General features: G+C 39.8%; 1 protein-coding gene across 10 annotated transcripts in view; it reads right to left on the reverse strand.

Annotated features, from left to right (window-relative positions):
- NCOA7 (nuclear receptor coactivator 7) overlaps positions 1–26,182 on the reverse strand; it is a 97,851-nt gene that overhangs the window by 22,206 nt on the left and 49,463 nt on the right. For all 10 annotated transcript variants that reach the window (XM_085314213.1, XM_085314260.1, XM_085314275.1 and 7 more), the window contains 5 exons: positions 7,490–7,569; positions 6,497–6,604; positions 5,084–5,185; positions 3,434–3,559; positions 932–1,116 (listed from right to left, as the gene is read on the reverse strand). In XM_085314213.1, coding sequence (XP_085170339.1) covers positions 932–1,116; positions 3,434–3,559; positions 5,084–5,185; positions 6,497–6,604; positions 7,490–7,569 — 601 coding nt within the window. The remainder of the gene's footprint in view (positions 1–931; positions 1,117–3,433; positions 3,560–5,083; positions 5,186–6,496; positions 6,605–7,489; positions 7,570–26,182) is intronic.

Here is a 26,182-nt window from a genome sequence, read left to right on the forward strand (position 1 = left end):
AAAAAAAAAAAAAAAAAAAAAAAAAATCTCCATCACTAAAAAGTACCGACTGAATGCAGACTTCCCCAAAGGTTTTTTTAAAAACTAGGATGATAACAAAACATTTCAAAATACAAAGTTCTCAAAAACATAACAGCATACAACTTAAGCTTTCTTACTGATAAAAAGTTTAAGGTGAGTGAGAATACTAGATTTTCTTCACTCAGGATTTAAGATACTCTAGTAATGAGCACAATACAGATACTTAGAAAATTTTTTGAGGTGAGACAATGGAGGGCAGCTAGATGAAGTTCACTGACCAAATAGGTGTTGCCTGAATTATGAAGACAAGATCTTGCATAGAACAAATACATAAGCAATGCTTAGTTTATGCATAAATAAAAATATAAGCAAAAGAACCACCTATCATGTATTACAATTTCTGACTATCAAAATATTTCTGGTTCCAAAGTAGACGTACTCTATAGACTGATATTTCTGCAAGTCCTGAAGATGCCAATTAACTTGCTGTTATGTTCAAAAATTTGTAATACTCTCAGTATGGTCCCAGTAACAAACACAACAGTCCAAATCTAAATCTCTTCGCTTCTGCTGAAACTATGAAACTTGCAGCAGAAGCTTCTTATGAAATAACCCTAGAGATCAGAGAGTGCATAAGCCTAACCTCTGTATGCCAGCAATGCTTTTAATCGCTAGTTTTTACTGGTTTTCTTTGCACTTCTGTTTTTGTATGCCCATTTCTCTTTTACTGCCAAAGTAGTGTATTTAAAAGAAAGAATAACAGCACCAGTATTCCATCATTCCTTTGTTTGAGTTTTGTTCCCCTGACACATTTTATTCTCCTGTATTAAACTTCATTCTTATTTTTTTCCATTTCCCTCTCCTTCAATGACAATTTGTAAACATAAGTTCAGGAAAGAACACTCCTTACGATGGCAATGCATCTTTAATCTTCATGTGAGAAATGTCATTGTAGAGAGCTATAGAGACAACCTCCTCCATGGGGCAGATGAGCCCATATTCTTCACAGCCATTCTCAATTACCAGAGGATCAGACTTATGTGGGTCAAACATTATGTTGTTTGGAGTTACTATCATGACTCCTCCAACTACACCCTAAAAAAAGAAGTAAGAGTTAGCACATCATATATAGTATCTGTTTATCATTTGGTATTGGCTTTTAGGCTACTAGCTTAGAAAAAGCTCTCTTGTGCCTCTTTGCAACCCCTGTGAGGCAATGCTTCCTAATGAAACATTTTGGTTTCCAATTGCATCACGTAAGACATTGCAAGAAGAGTAAAGAAAAAGATTTCTTAGTGACACTTCAATTCCTGGCTAAAAAGCACAGAATGAGAAAGAGAATGAGAAAGAACATCTGAACCATTCAACTTTCAGTGTTGGCTGCTAAAAAAACCTGCAATTTTTAAATCAACCTCAGACAAAATAGGGTGGCAGGCTAACCAAACCAAACCGAACAAAACAACAAAAGAAGAAACACAGCACCATTTTGCTCCGGCTACAGTCAACTTCATATGATGCATGAATTTATATGCAAATGGCACACCTGGAGACAGCCTTGCTTGTGGGAATATCAGAGTCACCATTCTAACCTAATTTCCACATTCCCCTGATCTAGTCTTCAAGAGGTACATGCAAAAAGCATCTATATAGTATTTCACCTCATATCAAGCTGCTGATTCTCTGGTACCACTGATCCAAAATTATTATACACACCTGTAGGAGATGCATTTAGTTCTTCAAAATTTGCTCCAGCTATKGATTTGATCAGAGGCTGTATCAGCCATTATTCAACATTTACTTCAACCTGTGACATCTGACAATGTTTGAAGGTTTTCAAATGAAATTTGCAGTATGTTATCCCTGCACCTTGTCTCCCTCAGATGAGGTGCAAAGTTCAGACCAACCCAGAAGCTGTGCACACATCATGAGATCTGACAAACTCAAGTCACAGATCAACAAGATTGGCCCACACTAGAGATATTATTAATTGTTCAAGGTCATCTGCAAGGCATGCAGAGGGGAGACTAAGTAGGCAACTACATGACCATGAAGTATTTGTCTAAGAGAAAAAAGCTAATGACTTGATGCTGTTGAGCACACGTATGCCCACTCTCTTACAAAGCAACATGTGCATGTACTTCCCACATGCTTTATCCTGCATGACTCGTTTACATGTAGTAGCTTTGTGGYTGGATGAAAGAATCTGATTCAAGTGCAGAGGCTTCACCCACAGGTACATACTTGATTTACACAGGAGAACGAAACATCAGTAGGCTGCACTTCCCATCCAATCACAAAAGGAAGAAAGGTGACAAGGGATTCTAGTTACACTGGCAAAGAATTTGTCCCACTTCTGTCATGACTGTATGTGACTTTTTCTATCCTGAAGTTATAAAACTGACACTATGTCTTCTGCACCTGGTAAACATCACCTAACAAAGCAACAGCACTGCTGTAATTTATGTGCAGGAAATCAAGTAGCCCTTTGTTACTTTCTACAAAATAGAAGATTATAGAAATTGCAGAGTGGTTTTAAATGCAGTCTGCACYTGCTCAATGTGAAAAGAAGCCAAAAACTTTAAGTGTGAATGCATCCTTGTTGGGATGAAGGTCATAGGACGAAGGGGGAAAAAAAACACTTAAAGGACAACGGTTAGCATCTCCAATGTCATAGACTTCAGAGAACTTGAAAATCCAAACATGCAAACCTCTAACTGCAATTGGAATCAACAAGAGTAGATGTACAAAAGCACATAGTTCAAGACGACAAATTCTGGAATCTTCAGAAGAAATGCAGGTTGCCTGAGCTTTGTGCTTTCACTTCTAATACAGTTGCTCCCAATTAAGAGTTGCAATCCCAGTAGGAACACATTACAAGAGGACTTGCAAAGAGGGGGGAGGGGGAAGGAGGGGAGAAGCTGTATCATGCAATATTTGTTCTTGTATTGGGAGTTACGTGACATTCATTTGCAAGTACAGAAGCAACATGCACATACTTGGAAACATTGCTCTGGAACAGTTGAAATTTAGCTTAAACTCATAAAAGAAATAGATAGGCATGTACTCATTTTATAAAGCCATTGCACAAGTTAGTGGAACTGGATAACTAACCCTGACACGTCTGAACTCTGAAATGCAATTTTCTCTGTGCAAGGATTAACTAGCAAAACACTCTGAAGGAGATATTGCTAGTAGGACACTGTAAAGGAGTGAAGAGTAAATAAATAAACAAATAAAATAATATAGCATATCACCACAGTACCAATATAGCATTGATAGATAAAGCTGTCATAACATTTACATCCTTTACAAATGTGGTATATGTTTGGCTCCCCAGCTACTCATCTCTCACTCAAGCCAATTTTGCTTTTAAAGTTCTCAAACAATGCTCAAAGGGCTAGGTTCCACCTACCTTGCCATCTGTGAAATAACGACAATTCATTTTTAAAAACTTGACAACAACAGGCTCGTCCTCTTCTGAAGTAGAGGACAGGACTCTCTCAACTGGTTTGAAGGCCTTTCTTGCCAAATCAGCATCCTTAAAGAAAGAAAAAGCTCAGTGCAGAGTTGGAGGAGCAGTATCATATACTCCTAGATTTTGGGCAACTAAAAGAACAACTTCTATTAACTGTTTTCCTTTTGTTTAAGGAGCAAAAGTTGTAGCCATATATGTATGTACTCACACAATATTCTGTATTGAAGAAAAACTTGTAATATTACAAAAAAAAATCTCTGTAAGAATAACAGACCAAAAAAAAGAGAAAAGAGAAATACCAAGGCAACTCTGTAAAGTGGTTTCCCATCAGGCACTCTCATTAAGCTAAGCAAGGTCCAGTCCTGCCACCTGATCCACACCAAAGACCTCTGCAAACAGTGCAGCCTCAYTGGCATTGATGCAATGCCAAACGCAGGTGGCACAGAGAGACATGTAAGACAAAGGTTAAACACAGTCACTGATGCCATACTTCTCTACACTTTCTCTATCAATTAGTTATGGTATGAAATGTTTAACTAATTTAATCTCAGCAGGTAGACAGCTACAAACCCTGAAATTACTATCTAAAATCATCACAGCCTTCTAAGGAAAATGAAAGATTTAATCACAAAAATTAAATCCAGCGGTCTTGTCTTCTATGTGTACCATTAGTACAAGAGAGATACGGAACTACTGGAGAGAGTCCAGCCTAGGGTTACAAAGATGATTAGGGGACTGCAGCATCGCCCTTATGAGGAAAGRYTGCAAGAGCTGGGCCTGTTTAGCGTAAAGAAGAGAAGACTGAGGGGGGAATCTTATCAACGTATACAAATATCTGAAGAGAGGGTGTAAAGAGAACGAGGCTAGACTCTTTTCAGTGGTGCCCAGCGACAGGACAAGAGGCAACTGGCACAAACTGAAGCACAGAAAGTTCCACCTGAATACAAGGAAAAAAAAGTCATTACTGTGAGAGTGACAGAGCACTGGCACAGGCTGCCCAGAGAGGCTGTGGAGTCTCCTTCTCTGGGGACACTCAAAACCCACCTGGATGCGATCCTGTGCAATGTGCTTTAGGTGACCCTGCTTGAGCAGGGGAGKTGGACTAGAGGATCTCCAGAGGTCCCTTCCAACCTAAACCCTCTGTGATCATATTAAAAAACAAACAAACAAAAAACTAAATAGTCTCATGCTCAGGGATCCCAGTGCAGGATCAAGGCTCTGGACTGCAAAGCAACAGGGAAACCTCCAGGGTGAGATACTAAATACATGTATCTAACTTTCTATCCTTTAAAAACTACACAGGAACTACACTACACACCTTTTTTTCTTTTTCTGATGTACTCTGGACTCAGTTCTACTCACACTGGGTTTCCAAGACCAGACAAAGCCCTTCATTTAGAATAATTTTAATAATGGCAAATTTTGTACTACAGCAGGTTAAAAATAACATAAGGCAATATTAACAACATTATGAGGTTTGAATTTCAATCTCAAAACCAGCTATTTACACAACCCAGAATCACAGCTTCAAAGTCAGAGCAAAATTATTTAGAAAGCACAAGACCAGTGAACCAATGTTTCACTTACAGGGAGTTTATCATATTCGGCATCTGATGACGAAGGAGAAATGGGCGCACCAGGGCTGAAAGAAGACAACCTTCCAGCACTTGTTTCTGGCACAAAGAGAATCTAAAAAAGTAATACCCGTAAAGTTGAAAAAAGTTACCGTAAACACCTATGTTTTGCTACAGAGACAACCCAATATCCATCATTCATGACTGCAATGCACTCTTCAACCACTTCTTACTCTGGAGCCCTCCTTTATTAGTGGTGGCAGTGGGGCAAATGCAGATCTCATTACAGGATATAGTTTTACATTTTGTGTGGCAGCATGGGCAAGAAAATAAAGTATTTTCCCCAGGCCAAGAATCTCCTTTTTTCCTAGATTACCCTTCCAATTTCTGTATTAGTCTTTTAACTATTGCAGCTATGAAACTAATAATCTTAAAATGACTACTAACTTTCACTAATTTGTAACAGCAAAATTTGAAAGAAATAAGTAAGACCACTCTTGAAAAGGGGGGATTTTTAGGGCTAGAAGCTTATGTTTCACTCCAGGTTGCCTGTTTCCAAAAACCAGCATTTTAGCATTTTGTACTTCATTTTAAAAAGCCCTTAGTTTAGTCCAAGCATGTTCATACAAAAATATAATGCTTTGTTTGACTTTTTACAATTTGTCACAGTGGCTGTCCCAATCTTTCTATTGTAGTACAGTTTTGGACATCCACCTCAAAGATGCTACTTCTAAAGTTTAAGAAAAAAAATATCACAAACAGTTTAGTTTTAAACTTAACATATTAAGAACAATAAAAYCATTTAGCTTATATCAGCCTTTGTATGATGAGCACTCTTAAACAAATCACACCATCACCCTAKGTCTCAGTTTTCCCACCTACAAATTCGCATACTTCAGCCTCTTCATATCTATGAAGCAGGAATAGAATCTGCTCTTTGTAAACCAGATGTTAGCCCCCCTATTTCCATTTCTATTAACTGAATGTCCCCAAAACAGCCTATCATGTATCCATCTAGTTCTCATCTTACAGGAGACTGACTCATCTCTAACATGAAGGCAAAGAACCATTTCAATTACTGTGTCTAACTCTTTAATGTTTTATCTAGCATTTATCTAGCTTTTCAAGAAATCAGTTCTCTTGCAACAGATACATTCCTCTTGAGCTTCAGAGTAATCTTAAAGCTTTCGTGAGAGCAAATAAGTAACAAAAATCAGACATAGCAATTACAAAGTCCCATTCCACCTCCCCATCCCACCCACCTCTGCCCAGGGAATGATCTAGTGAGTTTCCATTTGAGAGATTTAAATTGCTTGTCCATTCCCCTTGTATCCGTGTACCTAAAAGATATGTGAAAGCAATAAAAAGCCTTCAAATACATAGCAAATAATCACATTTTAGGTATTAAAAACCACAAAAGATTTACCTGTCCTGGAACAATTGTGTGCGTAAAAAGTTTATTGAGTTCCACAAGCTTGTTTGGGGTGATGTTAAACTTCAATGCTATGCTGTTTATGGTGTCTTGATTTCCAGCCTGAAGAAGGAGTTGAAGCTTAAGCTATGGTAGTGATCACATACAGAAAAACAGCTAAACTAAAACCATTTAACAGACTGTTTACAGGGAATAGATTATCAAATCTAACACATCTCCTGTTTAATAGCCTTATTTTCCATAGAAAATATATGCTAAGCCAATATCAAGGAAAAAAAAAATCTTGTGCTATACAGTAGATAAAGCACAAATGTATTAAAGATGTCCCTCTCATTTGATCATAAAACTTAGTCGCAATATCCTTTTTAATGTAGCACCATCTTAATYAGAATTAGTATGGCAAGCAGGAAAAGGACACGTAAGTTGGAAAGTTCATTACACCTTCATCAGTCCTGGTAAGAAAGACGTTTGCTTTGCTCCCAGCTAGGACACTAGTCCCTTTACATTCACATTTTGTGGGGGAGTGTCAGRAGCAACCACTGTTCAGAGCCTCTGSACACCACRGAACTGACTTTCTGCACAGAGGCAGTCCTTYGAGGTATGGTGACAGTACCTGTCCGTGGTCTTTCAATTTAGTTTAGAAAGTCATCTCACAACCATGTCAGGGGTCATCACAGACCAAAGAATAGCTGTCCTAAGCAACAGTGTGGAATATTTCCTTTTCAGAAAAACAATAGGGCCATGTTGCAGATGTAAAAATAGGACARGCAATTTTGAGAAGAGGTAGAACACCCGGGCTGAACAGTGGTTCTGGATTTGAGCCCAGTTCTTCTCACCCAAAGATATTTGGAACAATCCCTGAAGAAATACACACCAATTACAATCAGTATTCACTTGGCGTTTTCAGTTTTGTTACATTTTGGCTATCAACCTCAACAACTCCACTTTTGAAAAGCAGAAGTGAACAAACCACACACCAATACTTACAGTATATTCTATGGTGCCGTGAGGTTTCTGAGAAACCATTTTTTTCTCCTTCTTTTCATTGGTTTTGTTTTGATTGTCATCTATAGAGAAAAAAAAATCTTTCAAGCAATTGACTTTCAATACATTTGTCTATCAGCATGTTACAAAGGAGATATACAGGATGTACAAACTRTATCTGTGAATAGGAACATGAAGACACATCAAAAATATTTATTAGGCCCTGAAACTGCATTGTAAGACCAACAAAAATTTCAAATACAGAAAATTTAGTAATCATTCAGGAACTCTGAAAAAATAATTTACACGTGCTAGTGTATCAATACAGAACTGCTCCCATGTTTTTCTCCACRAACACTATATAGTTCAGCTGTTGAACGTAAGCACCTGCTGCGATGAGCTATCAATGCTCAGACAGAAATCGACATATAAACATATGCGCTGATCCTGCATCAATATGACCACAGCACATACTGGTTAATCACCATTTCACCACGAATACTTAATATTTAAATGCCATCTTAAACCCTGAAGTTCCAAGTATGCCAAGAGTTCTGCAAACATGCACACACAAAGCATACCATTCAGAAGACATTTTCCACCAGCTAACACATGCAAAACTTACTGCACCTGCTCAACCCTTGCAGAACCTGCAGCGTGAGCAGGGTAGTTATTTTTTTAATTCTTACCTCGGCAGAAGGTAAGCAAAGCTGAGGATCAGGGAAGACCATGCTGCCCCACCGGCCCCAGCTCCCTACAAACAATCCCGGCCCTGCAGTCCCTGCAGGGCTTGCCCCCCAGCCCTGCGTACCTGGGGGAGGCGAGGGTGGCATGCAGCCCCAGCTCCAGGAGCGGGGCCGGGGAGCAGCGAGGTCACGCATGGTGGACCCGCACACCACACCGGGCCAGCTGCCAGCCCTGCTGGCCCCCTGGAAGGGTGGAGGAGAGGTCCCTGCTGCCTCCTGGCAGGATCCTGCCACCTGGCTGAGATGGGGAGAGGCGAGAAGGAACAGCACAGCTGGGCCTAGCAAACGGAGCGCTGGGGGGCCAGAAAAGGGGAGATGCTGCCCTCCTGACGGGACTGATCCTGGGGTCCAAAGAAGAAGGACGTCAGGGAAGAAAGGACTGGGAAGGGTAATGCAAGGCTTCTGGCTCACATTCAGATTATGCTGCAACCTTTGCTACTGCTAAAGAGCAAGAGGCAGACAGTAAAAAGAAGGGCGAGGACTCATATTCCCAACTGTAATGCATACAAAAAGGAAGGAGGAGCCCAGAAATGTGTCACACTTGACCCTTCCACTACCTCATTTCCACAATCAGATTAATGCTGAGGACTGCCTCAGTATTTTCTAAAGACTAAAGCTACACAGTCAGATAACTGCTTTCAGACAACAGAGATTGACACAAGCTCAGCCTGGTCTGCACACTAAAGTGTTATGTAGCCAGACCCGTTGGCCTGCCAGGGATGCAGCCCCTGAGAAGTGCCACAGTTAGCAATATGACACACAGCAAAGCAGCTTTTCCCTCAGCGTAACGGAGAAGACATGCAGGGACCAAATACGCACAATTTTAATAGCCAGGGACAGTATATATGGCATGAAAGACAGAGGTAGGAACAGAAATACCAGGATGAAGCTGGCTTTTTGCTGCTAGCATTATGGAACAGGGCATTATGCAAAGATTTCATCTCTGAAACTGAAGACCCACTATAAATCTTTTGGTGTCAGTGTTTTTGCTGCTTCTTTCTGACCATTTGCATTTTCATCAATGTCATCATCTTCCTCAGATCAAAGTCAAATCAATCTATGGTGAAGGACAGAAAAGCAGGGTAATGACCACACTTAGTGGAACATAGCATTAAACCATCAGCAACAGAATGCCAATGGGATAGCCASAGGAATGGCCAATAGTGGGTGTTGCTCTAATTCATTATTTATGTACAATTGCTGATATGGACATAATCCTACAAGGAAAAAATCCTCCAACTAAAAATGAGCTAAATTACACTACTCTGTGCTACCCAGGAGATACCTCTTCTGTTACTCCAGCATAGCTAGAAATACATAACACAAACATGAGGGCAAAATACCTAAGCTGCATGTGACATAATCACTAGATTATGAGAGACAAAGCAAGGTTTACAAAAGCAACCTTCTATTATATCAGTTGGTCTACTTGGAAAAAGTAGACAAGTTTTCAGATATATTAGCTCTTTCTCAGCTCTGGAACAGCACACAGTATGGTAACTACTGGTAAGCTGCAATTCACCAGTGTGAACTAGGTGCCCATGCTTAAATTAAAATTTCAAACTACASTCAAGCAAAGAGAAAAAAAATTCAAAAGACAAATTAAGTTCTTACCAAATGTATTACAGAGCTGCTTTTGCTCATGAAAGTCAGTAAATTCTACATATGCCCAATAGCTAGTTGGCTCATTTTTCTTCTATATTTTCTTCTACTACTTATGTTCAAGAAAGTAAAGTGGTGTTTACAACTGCAATATTAATAACATATGTAAATATGCTTGAATCTGTTTAAAAAAYTTCTTAAAACAAAGTTTAAAATAAAGAAAATTTTCCTCTGCAAGTTGGGGATTTCTGAAAAGAATGTCATTTTTCTATATATCCAAGTCATAGTATTACAAATGCTGCCAATTTAACCCATTTTAAAGAAAATGGGGAACAGTTCATAAGATATCCACATTTACTTTAAGCAATGATGATGGCTGCATTTCAATACATAGTATTTTTTTTTTGGGGGGGGGGGAGGAAGATTCTTAAAATTGGATGTTTTTATAAAAATCTAAGAAATGTTTCTTCAAGATCTTTGTTAGTTAAATTAACCCTATAACAACTTTAATGKCATCTTCCTCCATCTTCATATTTTTGGAACTTCACAAGTTTTAAATGCATAATGAAAGAATGAATACTTCTTAAAACTACTGCTTTAAACTGAAGTTTTTCCCAGATGACACAATGCAAAGCTGATTCCTACACTGTCAAAATGCAAAGCACATTTCCCCTCTCCCTTGCAGGATGAGGGCTGGGAGTTAGGTACTGCATGCTCTGAAGCAGCCTGCAATAGAAGAGAAGGAGGGAAGAGCTGCAAGACCCACACATGTTGCAGTGGCAGGAGGTTCACGCTAGCAAGACATGTTTTCTCTCTCAGCAAAAGCAGTAAAAGCTGCTCCTTTCTAGCCTCCTCCTCTCCTAAAAAGAGATCTGCCATACCTTAATCTCCTGGAAGCAGAATGCCCACAGCTGTGCCAGGAAATCTCCTACAGACCTATCCCCCCTCCTTACAGTCTGTGTATCTACCTGTCTACCAAAACTGGACACCTCTTGTTTTTCTTTTTTTGTTTAATCCCAACAATAAAGTATTCTGAATACCATCCTTACACTGATCCTATTTCACTGGGTRCTACTCCAAATCACATCATATCGCTTTGACTAGTCAATTTTTTTTTGACTTCTCTATGTTTCTAATTGTGCTTATGAAGCTCTAAAACTGTAAATAAAAACCTTATCAGACCCTCAGAGGAAAAGTTCTAATGAATCCATCACATCTGACAGGTACTGCTCATCCCATTTACTGTACATGTATAGCTAGGCCAAGGTCACAAACTAAACTCTACATGAAYGGTTACAGAGAAAAATCCTAGCAAAGATAACAGAACACCGCAATGTACCATTTGTCCAATTCCCTCATCTTCTCTCATTTCTCCTTCAGGAAAACAAACATTTTCTGACATGATTTGCAGGCCGTTTGTTCTCGTGGTAGTCCCATGCGCACCCAGAGTGCACCAAGGCATGATAGAACGAGCCCAGCCAGGCCAAGCCTCTCAGTTACTACCTTTCTTCAAGCGTAACTAGGTGGACAGGAGGTACCTCCTCCCAAATTTTAAAATAAAAGCAGCTTACTACCTTTTGAATGTGGACATTTGCTTAGTGGTACAGTGACTGATGGTTCTGCCTCCCAAGCTTTTTCTGCATTGCACATATGCTGAACAGGGGGTATTACAAATCTGAGGACGTGTTCATGCAAATTTAATCCCACTGCATCTGCAAGAAAAGAGTGGAGTGGGTGGACTGAACCTCTCTGCATTTTCAGGACATGTAAAATAGGAAGTATGTAAAAATAGTAATATTAATGAGCAATGAAAATGAATGCTAAGTGARAAAGGGCAAGAAAATACAGGCCTATTAAAGGTTGACAGGACTAGAATATATATAATTTTTTCACCCTTATCAATATATTTGTACCTAATTTAGTTTCCTAGATTGCTCACATTTGTTTTTGCAATGCTGTGGGAAACCTTACAAAAAAAAGAAAAAAAAAGAAAAAAAAGAAAGAAAGAAAAAGAGAAAGAAAAAGAAAAAAAAAGAAAGAGTAGCATACCAGTAATTTAAAAAAAAAAGAAAAAAAAGAAAGAAAGAAAAAGAGAAAGAAAAAGAAAAAAAAAGAAAGAGTAGCATACCAGTAATTTGGAAAGCAGCTACTGATGGAGTATGATAAAGAGGTCAACCGGTGCATCATCTAAGAGACCTTGACATATGATAGGAGAATTGCACGTCTGCAGCTAGGTAAATAGCTATATAAACAGAACAGAAAAGGTCAAGAAGAGTTAACAGAATCTTGGGTTGCTCGTACTTAGATACGACATCCCAGTACAAGAAGATACCATAACCATTAACTTTATGGAGTAACCTGCTGTCAGCTGAAATCAGCAGGAGATTTTGCAGTACTAGCAGTGACATCTGAACCATGCAATACAGTTTCCAAACCCTCAGTTTGACTGATATCAGAAGCACTAGTAGGAATGTTGAYGTAAACTAGGGGCCACAGAACCGACTGCTTTCCACAGCAGGCAAATAAACCCAGTAGCTTAAAAGAACAGAATCACTGGCATACTCAGCATGCCCAAAWGTCCATCTTTCTCCTCAATATCTGTCTTCTATAAGCCCTTAATAAACGCTTAGGGAGAAGTGCAACAGCTGTATGCAAATACAGCAAGCAGTCTTTTCCCTGACTATCCCCCTTAACTTCCAGCAATCAAGGATCTCCTTAGCTAGAAAAGCATCCACTAACATACCCAGTCCCTTCTGGCCTCTGCACTCTCCCATGACAATGAACTCCAAAATGTCATTTTCCACCACATAAARTAGGGCTTCCTTTCTTCTGCTTTAAAGATAATTAATTTCACTGACTACCCTAAGTAATTTTATTTTAAAGGTTAACAAATGATCACTCCTTATTTGCTTTCTGCATATCGTTCATGACATCACAGACCTCCGTATCTTCCCTTAGTTCTTCACCTTTTCAGGCTATGCTGGCATACTTTATAGAGTCTTCCTACCTCTCTGATCCCACTGGCTGTCCTCCACTGTACTTTTTCTTCTTCTAATAYATCCTTTTTGAGATGGAGGAAAGAAAACTGCACACAGTATTCAAGATATGGAAGAACCATGAATTTATAAGACATGTCCTTAAAATAGTCCTTAAAACTGTAAGATACTATTCATCTTTTTCCACATCACTGAGCATTTCTCTGCTGTTTTAAGACATTGCTTCTTTATTATTGCTTATTTATTAGAGGAAATAAAACAATGTAACTACAGCCTAACCAATCAGGACTAACAAGTGAAAGCCTGAAGGTAACCTGCAAGAATCTGGAATGAAATAAATTCAGGGAAGGTAGTAATCACTCCCAGTAATCTAATCATAAAAAAAAAAAAAAGAAAAAAAATACTGATATGGAACTAAGCAAACAAAGCTTTTTGGGGTAGTCATCTTCCTTATCAGTGAGTCCTGATTCCCAACTATCATGGTAGAGGTGTAGGTAGTACAATGAGCATCAGTTCAGTCATTCTAGAGACACACAAAGACCTCAGGAATGTGAAAGTCCTGCTTTGGTTGGTATAGGAGAGAGTGGAAAAATGAATGAGTTTATCTGAGTTTTTTTTTTTTTTTTAATCTCTACTTTATAGACTGGCACTTTAACATGTTGTGCAGTTGTTTATTTCAATTTGTGTCACTGTAAACATTTTTATGACTCTCCTAGTTAGTCTCAATCTGAGCTGCTGAATAACATGTAGTAAAATCATTACTTTAAGAAAGATCTTTCTTTGGACTACTCTCAAGTCTGACTGAACCCCACCACCACAGGGGATAGATCTGGGACATCTCTCACTGACTTCGGCATCCCGGCACTACCCAGAGGCAGCAGCAGCATCTTAACGATAGGCTCCATTCCTTCCTTTACCCAAACAGATGCAGTAGCTAGGGAACATGTCCCTAAAGAGGTCTTTGTCTTTTAATGCAGCTGATCAGACTTCCCTGAAGAAAAGGCAGAGATTTAGACAGAAAAATCTCCTGGCCCAGATATGGGCAGTGGACTGCTACTGTTCTACAAGGAGGGGAAACGATCTTAGGTATCTATTTTTCTGTTCTGATTTCCATTTCTCCYACACTCTCCTTCTAAGCCCTCACCTTTATTCCTGCATATTTTTCCTCTACTGAGTCACAATATTCCTTTGTTTTCCTCTTTCTCTGCTGCTGGAGTCACCTGAAACAAGGAGTCAGCTGTCACCCATCACACCACCTGTGCTCCTTAGTCATGGAAACTTCCCCTGCTGAAGGGGAACACCAATTCCCAGAGCAATAAAAAACCCAGACATGTGATTCTGTAACATCTACAGCTTGAGCAATTTTCTACTGTTTTCACTAACAACAAATGGTCGTAATTCTGCCCTATTCTCCAGGTAAGTTTTTTAAAGGAACAARAAGATTACCAGAAAATACAGGCCCCCAGCAAAATCACAACCAGTTCAGGTTGTGATAGAAAAAAGGCTGCAACTCCTTCTGCTATAAATAGAGATCATATTTTAACATATTTGTAAATAAGCCACTGATATTCCCTTCTACATGGAAAATCTTAAACATTTGCAAGAGACTTAAATTCTCTTCCTAACCAGTTATCTACCCCCTTCATTCACAAAAATATGCTTTTAGCTGCTCTGGTTTAAACTGAAAAGTCATAGAACAATGCTGCATATTTTTAACTGTTTATTACCATTTGAATGTGTTGCACCAAAACGTGAAATGATCATTTTCCATACTACTGAAGTCAATGCAACAGAGTACTTGCCATGTTTCCTTTACAGCCTCACATCCATGCACAAGGCTGGAGGAAAGACAGCACCTACACTTAGACAGTGGAGTATTTTGGGGCACTGGGATACATAGAGGAGCTTGTACACTGTGTTTTGACAGGAATCCTTCACGTTGAGGGATGGAGGAGGGCCAGGAGGGCCTCTCCATCAGGTTTCCTCCCACCAGGCAGCCCTGTAAAGACACACTGCCTGGAGCAGTGCCACAGTCCTCTTTTGCTGGTACTTCACACATGACAGACCACCTGGAGTGACACAGAGCAAGAAACAGAAGAACTGCAGGGATAGTGCAGGGGGTGTGAGCAGACGACACAAAGGAAAAAATGCTGACGATGGCAAGATACAGACCACAAAACTCAAAGTTTCCTTCACAGGAACTTGTCTAAAAAGTGAGAGGAAGAAGAAAAATCTAGTTAAAAAGGTCACTGAAGTTTATGAAAAGGAGAAGAAAAAAAAAAGACAACATAGAGGGAGGCAGTTCATATGCTACAACTGCCAAGAGAGTAATTTTGCATATTGAGAAAAAAAAGAGAAAAAAAGAAAAGAAAAAGAAAAATGAGATGCAGCCAGGAGTCCAGTGCTTTAGCTCTAAATCTAATCTTGGGAAAAGGAAAAAAGAAAAAAAAAAAAAACAAGTGGAGGGGCAACAGTTGAAACATATTGAAACTAGGATGTTGCCAAAGTGGAATGTCACCCAGAAGTAAGCACTAAAATGCAGTGACTAGAATATGATTTAAATTGAACACTACAGTCAGAAGAGAAGCTTAAAAAAGTAGAAGTGCAGTGGGGATGTCCAGTAAAGGTAGGGGTGGAGGAGTGTTCCTTGTGGTCTACATGTTGTTTGATGACACAGAAAGGATTCAGATCAACAGATAACTCCATATCAGATGGAAAACAGATGTGCTACATGCACAACCACAACTGGACCCCCTCCGTAAGCAAAATTCTTGCAGATACMAATGTGAAATCCTCCTTTCACAAGGCTGAGCTACATTTGAGGCTGAACTGATTCAACAGCTCACTAGCTCCAAAAAAGTGAGGTTTGTTCTCCCTCCCCTTTTTCTCCCCATAGAAAACTAACAGATGTGAGCCGTATTACTGAAGCATACACAGACTTTACTCTTGGAGAAGATGCAAGTGATGCTGAGATATTATTCTCAGACTAAAAGACCCCTGAAACTTGTCCAAGACTGTAAGCTTGGGAGCTAGGCAAAGAACTTTACTGCAGAGGTAGTCCTGCTTCACATTATAAATCACTTTCCTATTTTGAAAACTACAGGAAGCATATTGTTCCCAAAATTATACAAACAAAGCTATACAAACAAAGGGTAGAAATAAAAGTGGTAAAGGTACTAGAAACTAAAACTGAGGAAAGTAGTTTTCCGTACATACTATGTGAATACCTTATTAGACAGGGAAAAAAAAACGCAGACAATTCTAAATTTAATGATATATAAAGCATTTTAAACAACTGTAAAAGCTACCGAACAACATTCTGAGCTCAAAAGGAAACAGGATTGGTAGTCAATCTGGCTTAAGTAGAAGAAAGCATGTATGAGATGAACCAGATTCAGCCATATGCAAATAAAGAAAAGGAAAGAAACAGATGTCAAAAACTATTTCATTTTTTGTTTAAGGCATGTAATGGAAATAAAACCCACACAGCTACCAAACTGACCTCAGCAAAACTGCAATGGTCTAGAAGATCATTTTGATAGCTCACTTACTCATAATGTAGAAAATCCATGTTTGCGTAATGTGGTACAAAGATACACAGAATTTAAGTTTCAAAGGACTTACCAAGTCAAACCACAGAGAAGTATACTGCTTTTGTGCTCCGGATTCCTTGAATCTCACATCATTTAACAAGTGATAGTCAATTCTTCGGGGCAAACACAATGGTATGAATCAAATTAACAGTTATTAATGGGGAGAGGACCTTTTTCTCTCCTCTCGCTTCTTTTTACTTGGGGGTCTGGCTCCCATTTAACACTACAGTGAGCCAATTCCACTGACTGAAACTGAAAATTAATTCAACAGAAAAAGAAAAGTGATTTTTTTCTTTGTTGGGTCTTATGTATTGACTAGCTTATCTTTTGATGAATCTTTTGATCAGATGAATGCCAGTGCCAGTTCAAGGGGAGGAGACAGTGCAGTGCTAATATAAACACAACAGAATTGCAAGTTAAATGTCCCAGTGGCAGAGTTAATCCGCTCCACACTGCATTTTCAAACCTTATGGACCACAGGTTATCATGAGAGCCTTTCATATGTGAGGTTGCGGACTGAGCAACGCTACTTGAAAATACAGCACTACACAACTTGGAGATATCCACACTATTGTACAAAGACAAGTTTTGAATTCTTGTTTTTTGGCATCTTAACTTCCTGACTGTGTTTTGAAAAGTAAGCAGCTTCCTGGGTTCAGTTTCTATTCATCCTCCATTGATCTATGGACTGCCACCAACTCTCACTCCATCCCAACCTACCCAGCTCTCCCAGAGCAAGGTGGCATTTAACCACCTTGCTTGGTGTCAGCGCTGGGGGAGGAGGGACAGAAGCGTTTGAAAAAAAGCTACCCACATCACATGGTAAAAGCACTTAGGTGGTAGTTCCACGTTCTGTTCTTTCCCCCAAGAACGAGCAATTAATTGTATTATCTCTGCCTTATCAGTCCTATGTCTAATATATCTTACATAATTACTTTCCAAAGCTTCTACTCCACTCCCACTGGTAACTGCTGGGATGAAAACACAGATCATAATTTTAGCCTTCCAACCCATTTCTGTGCCCTCCTGCCTCTAGATAAAGCAGCAGTGAAACAAAAGATCTTGTGTCACACAAAGCTTTGTGTGACAAGAACACTGAAAAGAAAATCTACAGAAATTTGGAGTAGGAAAATGTTATATATGTTATCACATACACGCAACAGGGTCTCCCCTAGGACCCTGTTGCCTGTATGTCATAACTAGATTTACTTAGGAAGTACTTGTAATGACATATTTATTCGGGGCCTGGAGAGCCACCATGAAACACTGACATAATTGTAGGTGATCATCGTTTCCAGCAGAGCCGCCTGTTCCCACACGCCAACCTAGTTTCCATTTGCCCCTAATAACTGTCCTTCCCTGCTGTTACCTCACCAAGCACTGACAGCCACTGTAAGATGGACTTGGAAGCACGTTATTCACCTGAGCAATCTACAAGACAGACCAAAGTCCTACTCAGTGTCGACACTGCCATGTTAGATTAACTGTACTCAGCTGCCAAATATCACATCTTCAGCTCAGTGCATTATCCTCCTTCAGAGCAAACGTTTATCAACAAGCCACACAAAGAACAGCCTGCGAGCAATAGAGCCTACTGCCTAAGGGCGGATTAAGCTGCCGGCTATGAAGTCCACAGCTATCGGGGAAGCAATTACAGAGTGTACAGATACACAAGAGCTATCTTTAACTTCAGAAGCACAGATAACAGCCAAAGCAAAGATGCAGCAATAGAAACTTTAGCACAAGGTTCAACAAACTTGCTGGGTACACATGTGGTATGTACATGGCAGAAACCTCCAAAACTGTGTTAGTACCTGCTCATCACTGGCTTGCATAAGACAATCACAAACTCAGCACCAAGAAACCTCTTTCCCTTCCACAGTTTGGCTTTACTGACTTATTATAAGACAAGTGCAGACTCAACATTATAACCTGTTCACATCATCTCTTTTCATTTCTAACTCCTTGTTCAAGATCATTCAATCTTCCTCAAGATCCCTTCTGTTTAAGGGTTTACTTCTAAAACATCTAGTTCTCCTCTTGTATTCGTGCAGCATGAAAGGTCCCCTTGAATTAACTGGTATAGCCAGATGGAGTTGCAAGATGAACTTCGTGCTTTGCCAAAATTAACTGCAGTAGAGGATTTTAACCATCTTACTATGTTGCAACAGTGAACACACTTAAAAGACTGTTGTCAGAGAAGCCTACATCCCAAAAACTAGCAAGGTGAATTACAAGAAAAAAATAGAACAAATTACTTGACTAACTTTTTCTGCAYGGATGTTCTAATTTTCTTTACAATCAAGAATAAAAATCCACATTTACAGTTTATTAAAGACAGTAATAAAGACTCTGTTAAATGCTGCCTTGGATAGGGGGCACCCCCTAGGATACTATTTTTCTCATTATCAACTGCACATGAAACAGCTTTTCTGGACAAGCTGGTCACCTGCAAAATACATATTCCACACAGGGTGTCTGCAGTATCAACTCATAAACCAGACCAAAGAGTATACATGTAAGTGACATACCAATCTTTGAACACACTATAGAAATAGGCTATGTTACCGGGAACTGCAAGAAGAGAACTACACTTATCCTTAGATCAGATACAGGAAGCCTTTCTCATTTTCTGTCAGGTGCCTGGCTGGCTGGCTCTTCAGATACAACTGGTATCTATGTGATCAGGAACCTAATTCTTATGCAAATTCTACATCCTGTTTTCAGTTAGTGAAAAAATATATATATATAGCTACTGGAAGGAAAGCTTTCATCCTCGCTGTCTTTCTCCCGGTACTCATTCAGGTTTGAAACAAAATGAAGGAGGAWTGTGAAAACGTAGAGACCTTCCTCAAGAAACACGCAGCACACATCTCTTCCCAACAAAAAAACCCAAACCTAAGCCTATCTAGTATTATTCTTAAAAAAAAAAAGAAAAAAGAAAAAAAGAAAGAAAGAAACTTATAAGATTAAATAGTGCTTAAAATCTATTTTCTCATATATTTAATTTTTTCAACAGACATACCATGGCAATCAAAGGTTTAATGCATATGACTCTGTACAGGTCTTCCGAGAAGAGACTTAACAACCACTCTGGAGCAGTACCGGATTTGGACTCTGCCCCCAAAGCTGCTTAAATCAATCTGTGATGAAACTGTTGCCAAAAGGGGTGATTCCAACTTTCCTTTCCACCAGCAGCCTTGCATTGGCAGAGGTCACTACATACCAACCCTAGCAAAAGCAGCTCTGCTTTCAGCTCCTTACTCTAAAGGCGAAGGCAGAGAACAGAACCATGCATCTGGSCTGATAAGAAGGAAGGGCAGAACATCCTCTTTTAATAACAGTGTGGTCTTAGCCTGGCTTAAGCTCTTTAATAAAGCTCATCCTGGGAGGGACGTGGTTACAGTCACAACTAGTTCCAAGTTTCTTATACAAAGGAGGAGAGAAAAGGGGTCAGTGACTGTTTCAGAAAGTAGGCATACAGGAAGAAAAAAGAAAAAAAAAAGAAAAGGCTCAGCAAGGTTTTACAGACGACTTTGGATATATGAAGGCTATAGCAGGGTTTTGGAGATCAATGGAAGAGAAGYTGCCCATCAGTTGGTCTCTCTGGTCTGACAGATAGCTTCTCAGTGAACCTATTGAGTTAGGTGTCAGAACCTAAATATATCCATCACAACACTATTACTGTAAAATTTCTGACTAAATGTATTAAATCAGGAAACGACAGACAACATGAAGAAAACTAATCTGCTAATAGATTAGGGCTGAGGGAATAAATACTTAACAGAAAAGATATACACATTTCAAAATAACAGTACACATGCTGTTTTTATTCATTTGTTTTGCTTCTTGAACACACAGCAGCTTGTCTGTGAAAGCTCTGCCATTTCAAGATACAGAGATAAAATCTCTTCAACACGCCTGCTGTATCCTTTTTCTTATTCGTTGGTAATTACGATCTTACAAGTTAAAAATACACACAAAAATTAGAAAGACTCTAAACATACAAACATATGTACCTGCTTTTGTGTACACAGATGACATCAGYGTTGCTGACTGCCAGCACTTCATTACACAGACCTTCGGGAGCTACAGAAAAGAGCAACTCGGCTTATATAAGATATCGATCCCAAGCACAGTCTGCTGAGTCACATCACAGACACTGTGACAGACTGATGAGACATTAGGGAACGTCAGCTTGGAAAGTTGGGAGCAAGAGCATTATGAAATAAAAGAGATCTTCTGGCTTCATCTTGCATTATTATTTAAGCAGAAAAGTCCAAGCAGTTCTACTTTTCACAGTATATAGGTATTTCCTGCAGTGTATTTCAAACAAAATATAGGAAGTGGTTTCAGAAGAAAAATTAAAAGCCTTGGGGACACCAGGTTTAAGTTACGCAGACTCCCTGAGAACAACTGAATGAAGCTGCCTATGTTTGGAAGCTGTAAGATCCACAGTCTGATTTGAAATGCCGTCTCATATGTTCCTTATGTACATGGATCATGAAGCAGTTAAGAATATTCCTCCCATAAAAGAGATTAAATCTTATAAATGTAAACCTCATGCCTGAAACTACAAAGTATACATTCTGTCTCTTCTACAAGGGCAGAGATCCCCACAGAGCCACCTGGGCTCCACAGAAGAGGACAGAGWGACTACAGTACGGACATTTACCCCAGTGCCATGGGCTGCAGTGCCATTGCTCTGCAGGCACTCAGAGTGCTGGTCCTGCAGGTCTGGAAGGGGAGGAAGGAGAAGGATCCAGTCTGTGTGGTTCTACCAGTCCTCCCAGGAGAGGACAGGTGAGTGGAAACCACTGAAGCTCTGCCCTGCTGGTCCTGAGCAGCCTTAAGCATCTCCTTCACAGGGTACTGTATGTCTGGGTTTTCCAGCAATGTCTTCTGTCTAGTCAAAAATTCACGGGTGAAATATGAGAATTTGAAGTGCTTTTCTAGAAATTTATCTTATTCCAGGAAACATCAAAAAGCAAAGCTGGAAGAAGGTCCTAATCCTTTCTACCAGATCAGGATACACCACTGAAATCACCCCGATGAAATGCTCATGCCCTGCATGCACTCAGGTTACCTGCACAGGACACAGTCCTCATGCTGCACTGGTGGCTGGCACGCAGCAAAAAAATACAGACCACCCCAGATTTGTCACATTTGCTGTGCATGCACCCTGGAAGTGAAGGACTCACTAGCCACGTAGACCTATCTCCTTCATTATCCCAGCCAGAAATACGACAACTCTTCATTTATTCTTCCAATACGCTTCCCTCTCCCCTCTTGCACACATACACATGCCACAGCCTCTCTGTATGCTCTATTCAGTTGTTCCACCACTCTCTTCCCTTCCTTCAGGGGACAATTTTCAGAGCTGTTAAGTGTCTCTATTTAAACATAATTAACAATTTTAAGTGCTCACTCTTCCAGAAAATTCAGGCCCCAGGTAAACAGACAGCCCTTGAAAATGCATACCTTTTGTTCAGCAGAGATTAGCTTTAGCTGACCAAACGTCAGTCACCAGTCAYGTCATGCTCTAATCTGACCTTTGTCAAAAGGTCAGAAGACTTCACTATGTTAAAATCCTACTGAGTAACTGCTATGGTAGAGTATAAATTTTAGAAAATTTTAAATCCTAGTATTTTGCTCCACTAATGGAAATGCCACCATAACCCTTCATAATTTTCTCCCCTTGTTAATAGCGCCACTTAAAAAAGTGTTTCTGATTTCTTATCTGCACTTGTCTCCATCTCCTAGTCTGCCAAAACTCACATTTCAGTTATATACACAGGTAATTTAGGATAAGGCTCTGGAGTTTTTTCCCCCCTCAAGAAAAGTTACAACTCAAGAAGTCCTATACAACTCCTTCCTGTTCCTGAACACTTGCTTCCTCCTCCTGCTGGAGGAGGCTTGCATGGAGCTCCATARTAAATCAAGTCAGAGAATCTGAGTAAAGAGCAAAAACACCCCCTGCTCCAATATCCCAGCTTCCAGAGGTTCAGAGAAGGATGACAAGGATGCACAAAGCTTCCACATTAGGCACATCTGAGTTCTTCAGCCTGAAAGACAAACGATGGAGAAAGTATTTTGCAGAGAGAAGACTAGAGAAATTACAGGAAGCTTGCAGAAGGTGTGTAGGGATCGACTGTTCACAGTTTCTCCAAGAACAAGGACTAGGGGCTAGCAAATACAGCTAGCAGGAGTGAGGCTGCTCTTCATGCAAAGAGTAGCAAACCTGTGGACTCTGTCACAGGATATTGCAGATCCAAGAAATCTACATAGGCCCAGACAGAGACAAGGCAAGCATTTGGAAGAGCAATCCCTAAATGCACAAMCTACAAATATCTCAGAAGATCCCCCACAGCTGAAAATGTTAACACATTTTATTGTRCTGGAATAAATACACGGCTGATATTCAGAGGGTTTTGTTCAACCCTAAGTTATACCACTGTTCCACTGTCTGTTTTTAGAAGGCTAGATTTTTACATTTCAGGGTCTTCACCAGCAAAATGTCATTATCCTCATTCCGCTTAGTGATTCCTGACAGGAATTCTGGTTTCCTAATCTCACAGCCCTTCCCCTAACAGATCTACCCCAGAAACATGGGCTCTGCCCTTGGTCCAAGGCAGGGTTCCTGGAACTCAGCCTCAGGTCTGTGAAAGTGTTTGAAGCCTGTGACATTGGGGTGGTGGTGGGGAAGGGAAYGAAGCTTGGCAATTCAACATTTTCCAACAGAACTTCCCACAAAAAGTGCATCTGAACTAAGCATTCAAGTCCCAGAAGYAGGTCAGATATTATCCCAAGAAGGGTATGGCAACCTTGGCACTGGGTATAGCATCCAAGGTGCCTAGGCAAGCATTGCACTGTGCCAGACAGATACAACCTCAGAAGCCTGAAAGAAGATTAYTGTAGCAATAGCAAAAAGGATAATATTAAATTAAGAAGCAGACCACCCCACAAGCCAAGAGATAAGGCAAAATTAAGAAGCAGTGTTACTCTCATTGGTCCTCAAAAGAAGCAGCAGYAGTATCTGTGCCTCTGTTGCTTCAAGGCAAGAAAAAAAAGGGGGGGGCAAAATCTGAATCTTGTAGGATCAGATCTGGATGCTGAATGGCACAAGTTTATTGCAGAATTACAGAGCTATTGAAGAACAACACAAGCACTAAGAGAAAAGATGAAGTACACAGGAGGAACCTTCTGGCAGTGGAATCTGTTCAACCACTTAGCATTGTCTCCAGAGACATGACCAGCAGCGCATACCATTAGGATACTTGTAACAGTGCCATCACAGTGCTAGTAGATACGTTGTACAGAATAATATTGCATAGGCAGATAGATGCAGGAAGATTCTTTCCTACAGGGTGCGTAAGCCACAACTCTTCCTCCTTGGTTCAGCGATGCCACCCACTGGTCTCAGACAATAACACAACATGGCACTTTCTATATACTCAACAAGGAACTTTTCACTCCATATCTCTGCACTTCCATCTTTTTCAAAGAAAAAGAAGAAAAGTCTTTTAACCACTCTCTCTTCCACAAAATGTGGAAGGGAGCATCATAGCCTCTAGTTCTCCAGAGCCTTCAGAAATTTTGCATTATGACCATGCTGCTGGAGAAGAGGGATTTACTGAGCCAACAAAATTATTCTAACAGAAAATAACAGTTCTTGCATACATTCATAGAAAGGAATGACATTCAAAGTGAAATAGCAAGGAAGTCATTGTGAGCATTTACAAATTCATAAAGACAAACAGATTTACAAGCTTCTAGTGAAGGGACATGGAGTGTTAGGAACAAATTACAGTGAGATATGATGTTCTTCCTCTTTCTCTAATACCAATAAATAAAGAAGGATTTATAATCCTGCAAAACATGAAAGGGAGATTATTCAGAGGACAGAGGTCTTCAGTCTGTTAGACTGACAGACRTGACCTTTCTACACTCAAAGCAGCTTATGACAGAACTTCTATTAAACTATGAAATAAATTATGTATGCACCATCATACTAACACAGAGACGAGAATCTGCAGGACTTCAACTGCATCTAACGCGTTTTTATTTCCACTAGGAAAAGAAAGCAGTTCAGCAAAGTGCAGAAAGCATYTGGAAAAACACTAGTAACTCCAACATGAGATTTTCTTAAAATTTTAGGCATTAAATCAAAGCTAAATAATTGGAAAGCAAAAACCACCAACAAAAAACCCTCAAGCCTCTGTGCAAACAACATACCCAGGAGAATGGTTAGCCRTAAGTATCAGGGGGACACTATTTTAGTCAAAGCATCTCAGAAAAGTCAATAAAGGGACAACTCAGWGGGAAGAAATTATGTGGAAGAAGAGAATTTTATGTATATGCACCTATATTCTTAAATAATGAAGACAGTGCATTGTCTATGCACCGAGAACTTACCTGAGCCAGTTACACATGGAGCTATATCAACATTTCAAAAATAAAACCTTTACAGGTTTGGCAGTAAGTTTCTTCTCACCAATCCAGCTAACGTACCTTCCATCAGGGACCTGCTGAATTCACACCTTCATGCAGAACTCAGCTTAGCAAGACAGAGAGGCTTTGGCCTCTCCCTGCAGGTGCAGGCTGTTTAAACCAACCCAGTTCATAGAGGCTGCAGTAGGCTTCGGAAGAGCTTTCAGAAACTGTTCAGTCAGTGTATTAGTGAAGATGGCAACTTTCCAGAAAGTTGCAATAAGAAATGGCTACACGTAGTAATCACTTTGGCTGGCACAGCTGCAGCAGGAATGCCAAGAAATACTATGGCGACTAATGTTTCRACCCAAATTACTTCATTTTGATAGTCGCATAGGAAACACCTAGCTATTACGCTTACTGCACAATCAAGAATTTTCCATCCCTCTCTAAACTTTCACTTCCACAATTTTGATGCTCCAGCTGTGTCAAAGTATTTGTTTAGAAACAACTGAAAACAAGATTAAAAAAGAAAAAAGGAGGTTCTCTGTGGATTGTGTCAGTCAGGTCTGTGTTCTGCTCAATAACAGAATTAAATTCTTGGATTTCTCAAAGCATTGCAGAACCCAAAGGCCTCAGAACAGCTGCATGACAGTTAAAAGCATTTCAAGTCACAATGTCAGTCCACACTAAGTATATTAACACTTACTACACAAACTAAACCACTATTGTTTAATAGTGATTGTTAGATTACAGACCATGGGTTCCCTCTGCAAAGATGAGCTCAAGTGCTTTATTTCTTCCCCTTGGAAAGCTCTTCGAGCGAGGTAGGGAGAAGGCAGAGCAGGAGCCTTGCAGGGACAGGCAGCAGGCGAGAAGCGATGGCATTCCTGGGCCCTGCATCTGCACATGTCTGAGCTGCCACTTGCTCCTTTTCCCCTTCACTTCTCCAAGGAAGTCCCAACCAGCATCAATAATTTCACAAACTACTGGAACACTACAAACAAAATGAAACTACCTCAGGAAACTCTAAGTTCCTTTAGGTACAAACCAGGAATAAATCACCACTTTTAGTGGAAGCACTTTATTACCAGTACAGCAGGAGTTTATATTTTGACATCTCTTGGTGACATGTTAATCATTTTTTTTTTAAATAGTTTTATTTGGTTTTTTTTAACTAGTATATTAGCAAGATAGGAATAGTTTACAGATTCACTCCTCAATACAATCTTTTCAGTTATTGTTCTAAAGAGTTTGTTTAAAAACGCTGTGGTCAGAACTTGAAACAAAGGAGAAGCAAGTTTTTTTCTTTTTTTGCCTTTTTTGTGT

This window comes from Rhea americana, unplaced genomic scaffold (genome assembly GCF_003343005.1).
Source record: "Rhea americana isolate MKP2758 unplaced genomic scaffold, rheAme1 scaffold_110, whole genome shotgun sequence".
Classification (NCBI taxonomy): domain Eukaryota; kingdom Metazoa; phylum Chordata; class Aves; order Rheiformes; family Rheidae; genus Rhea; species Rhea americana.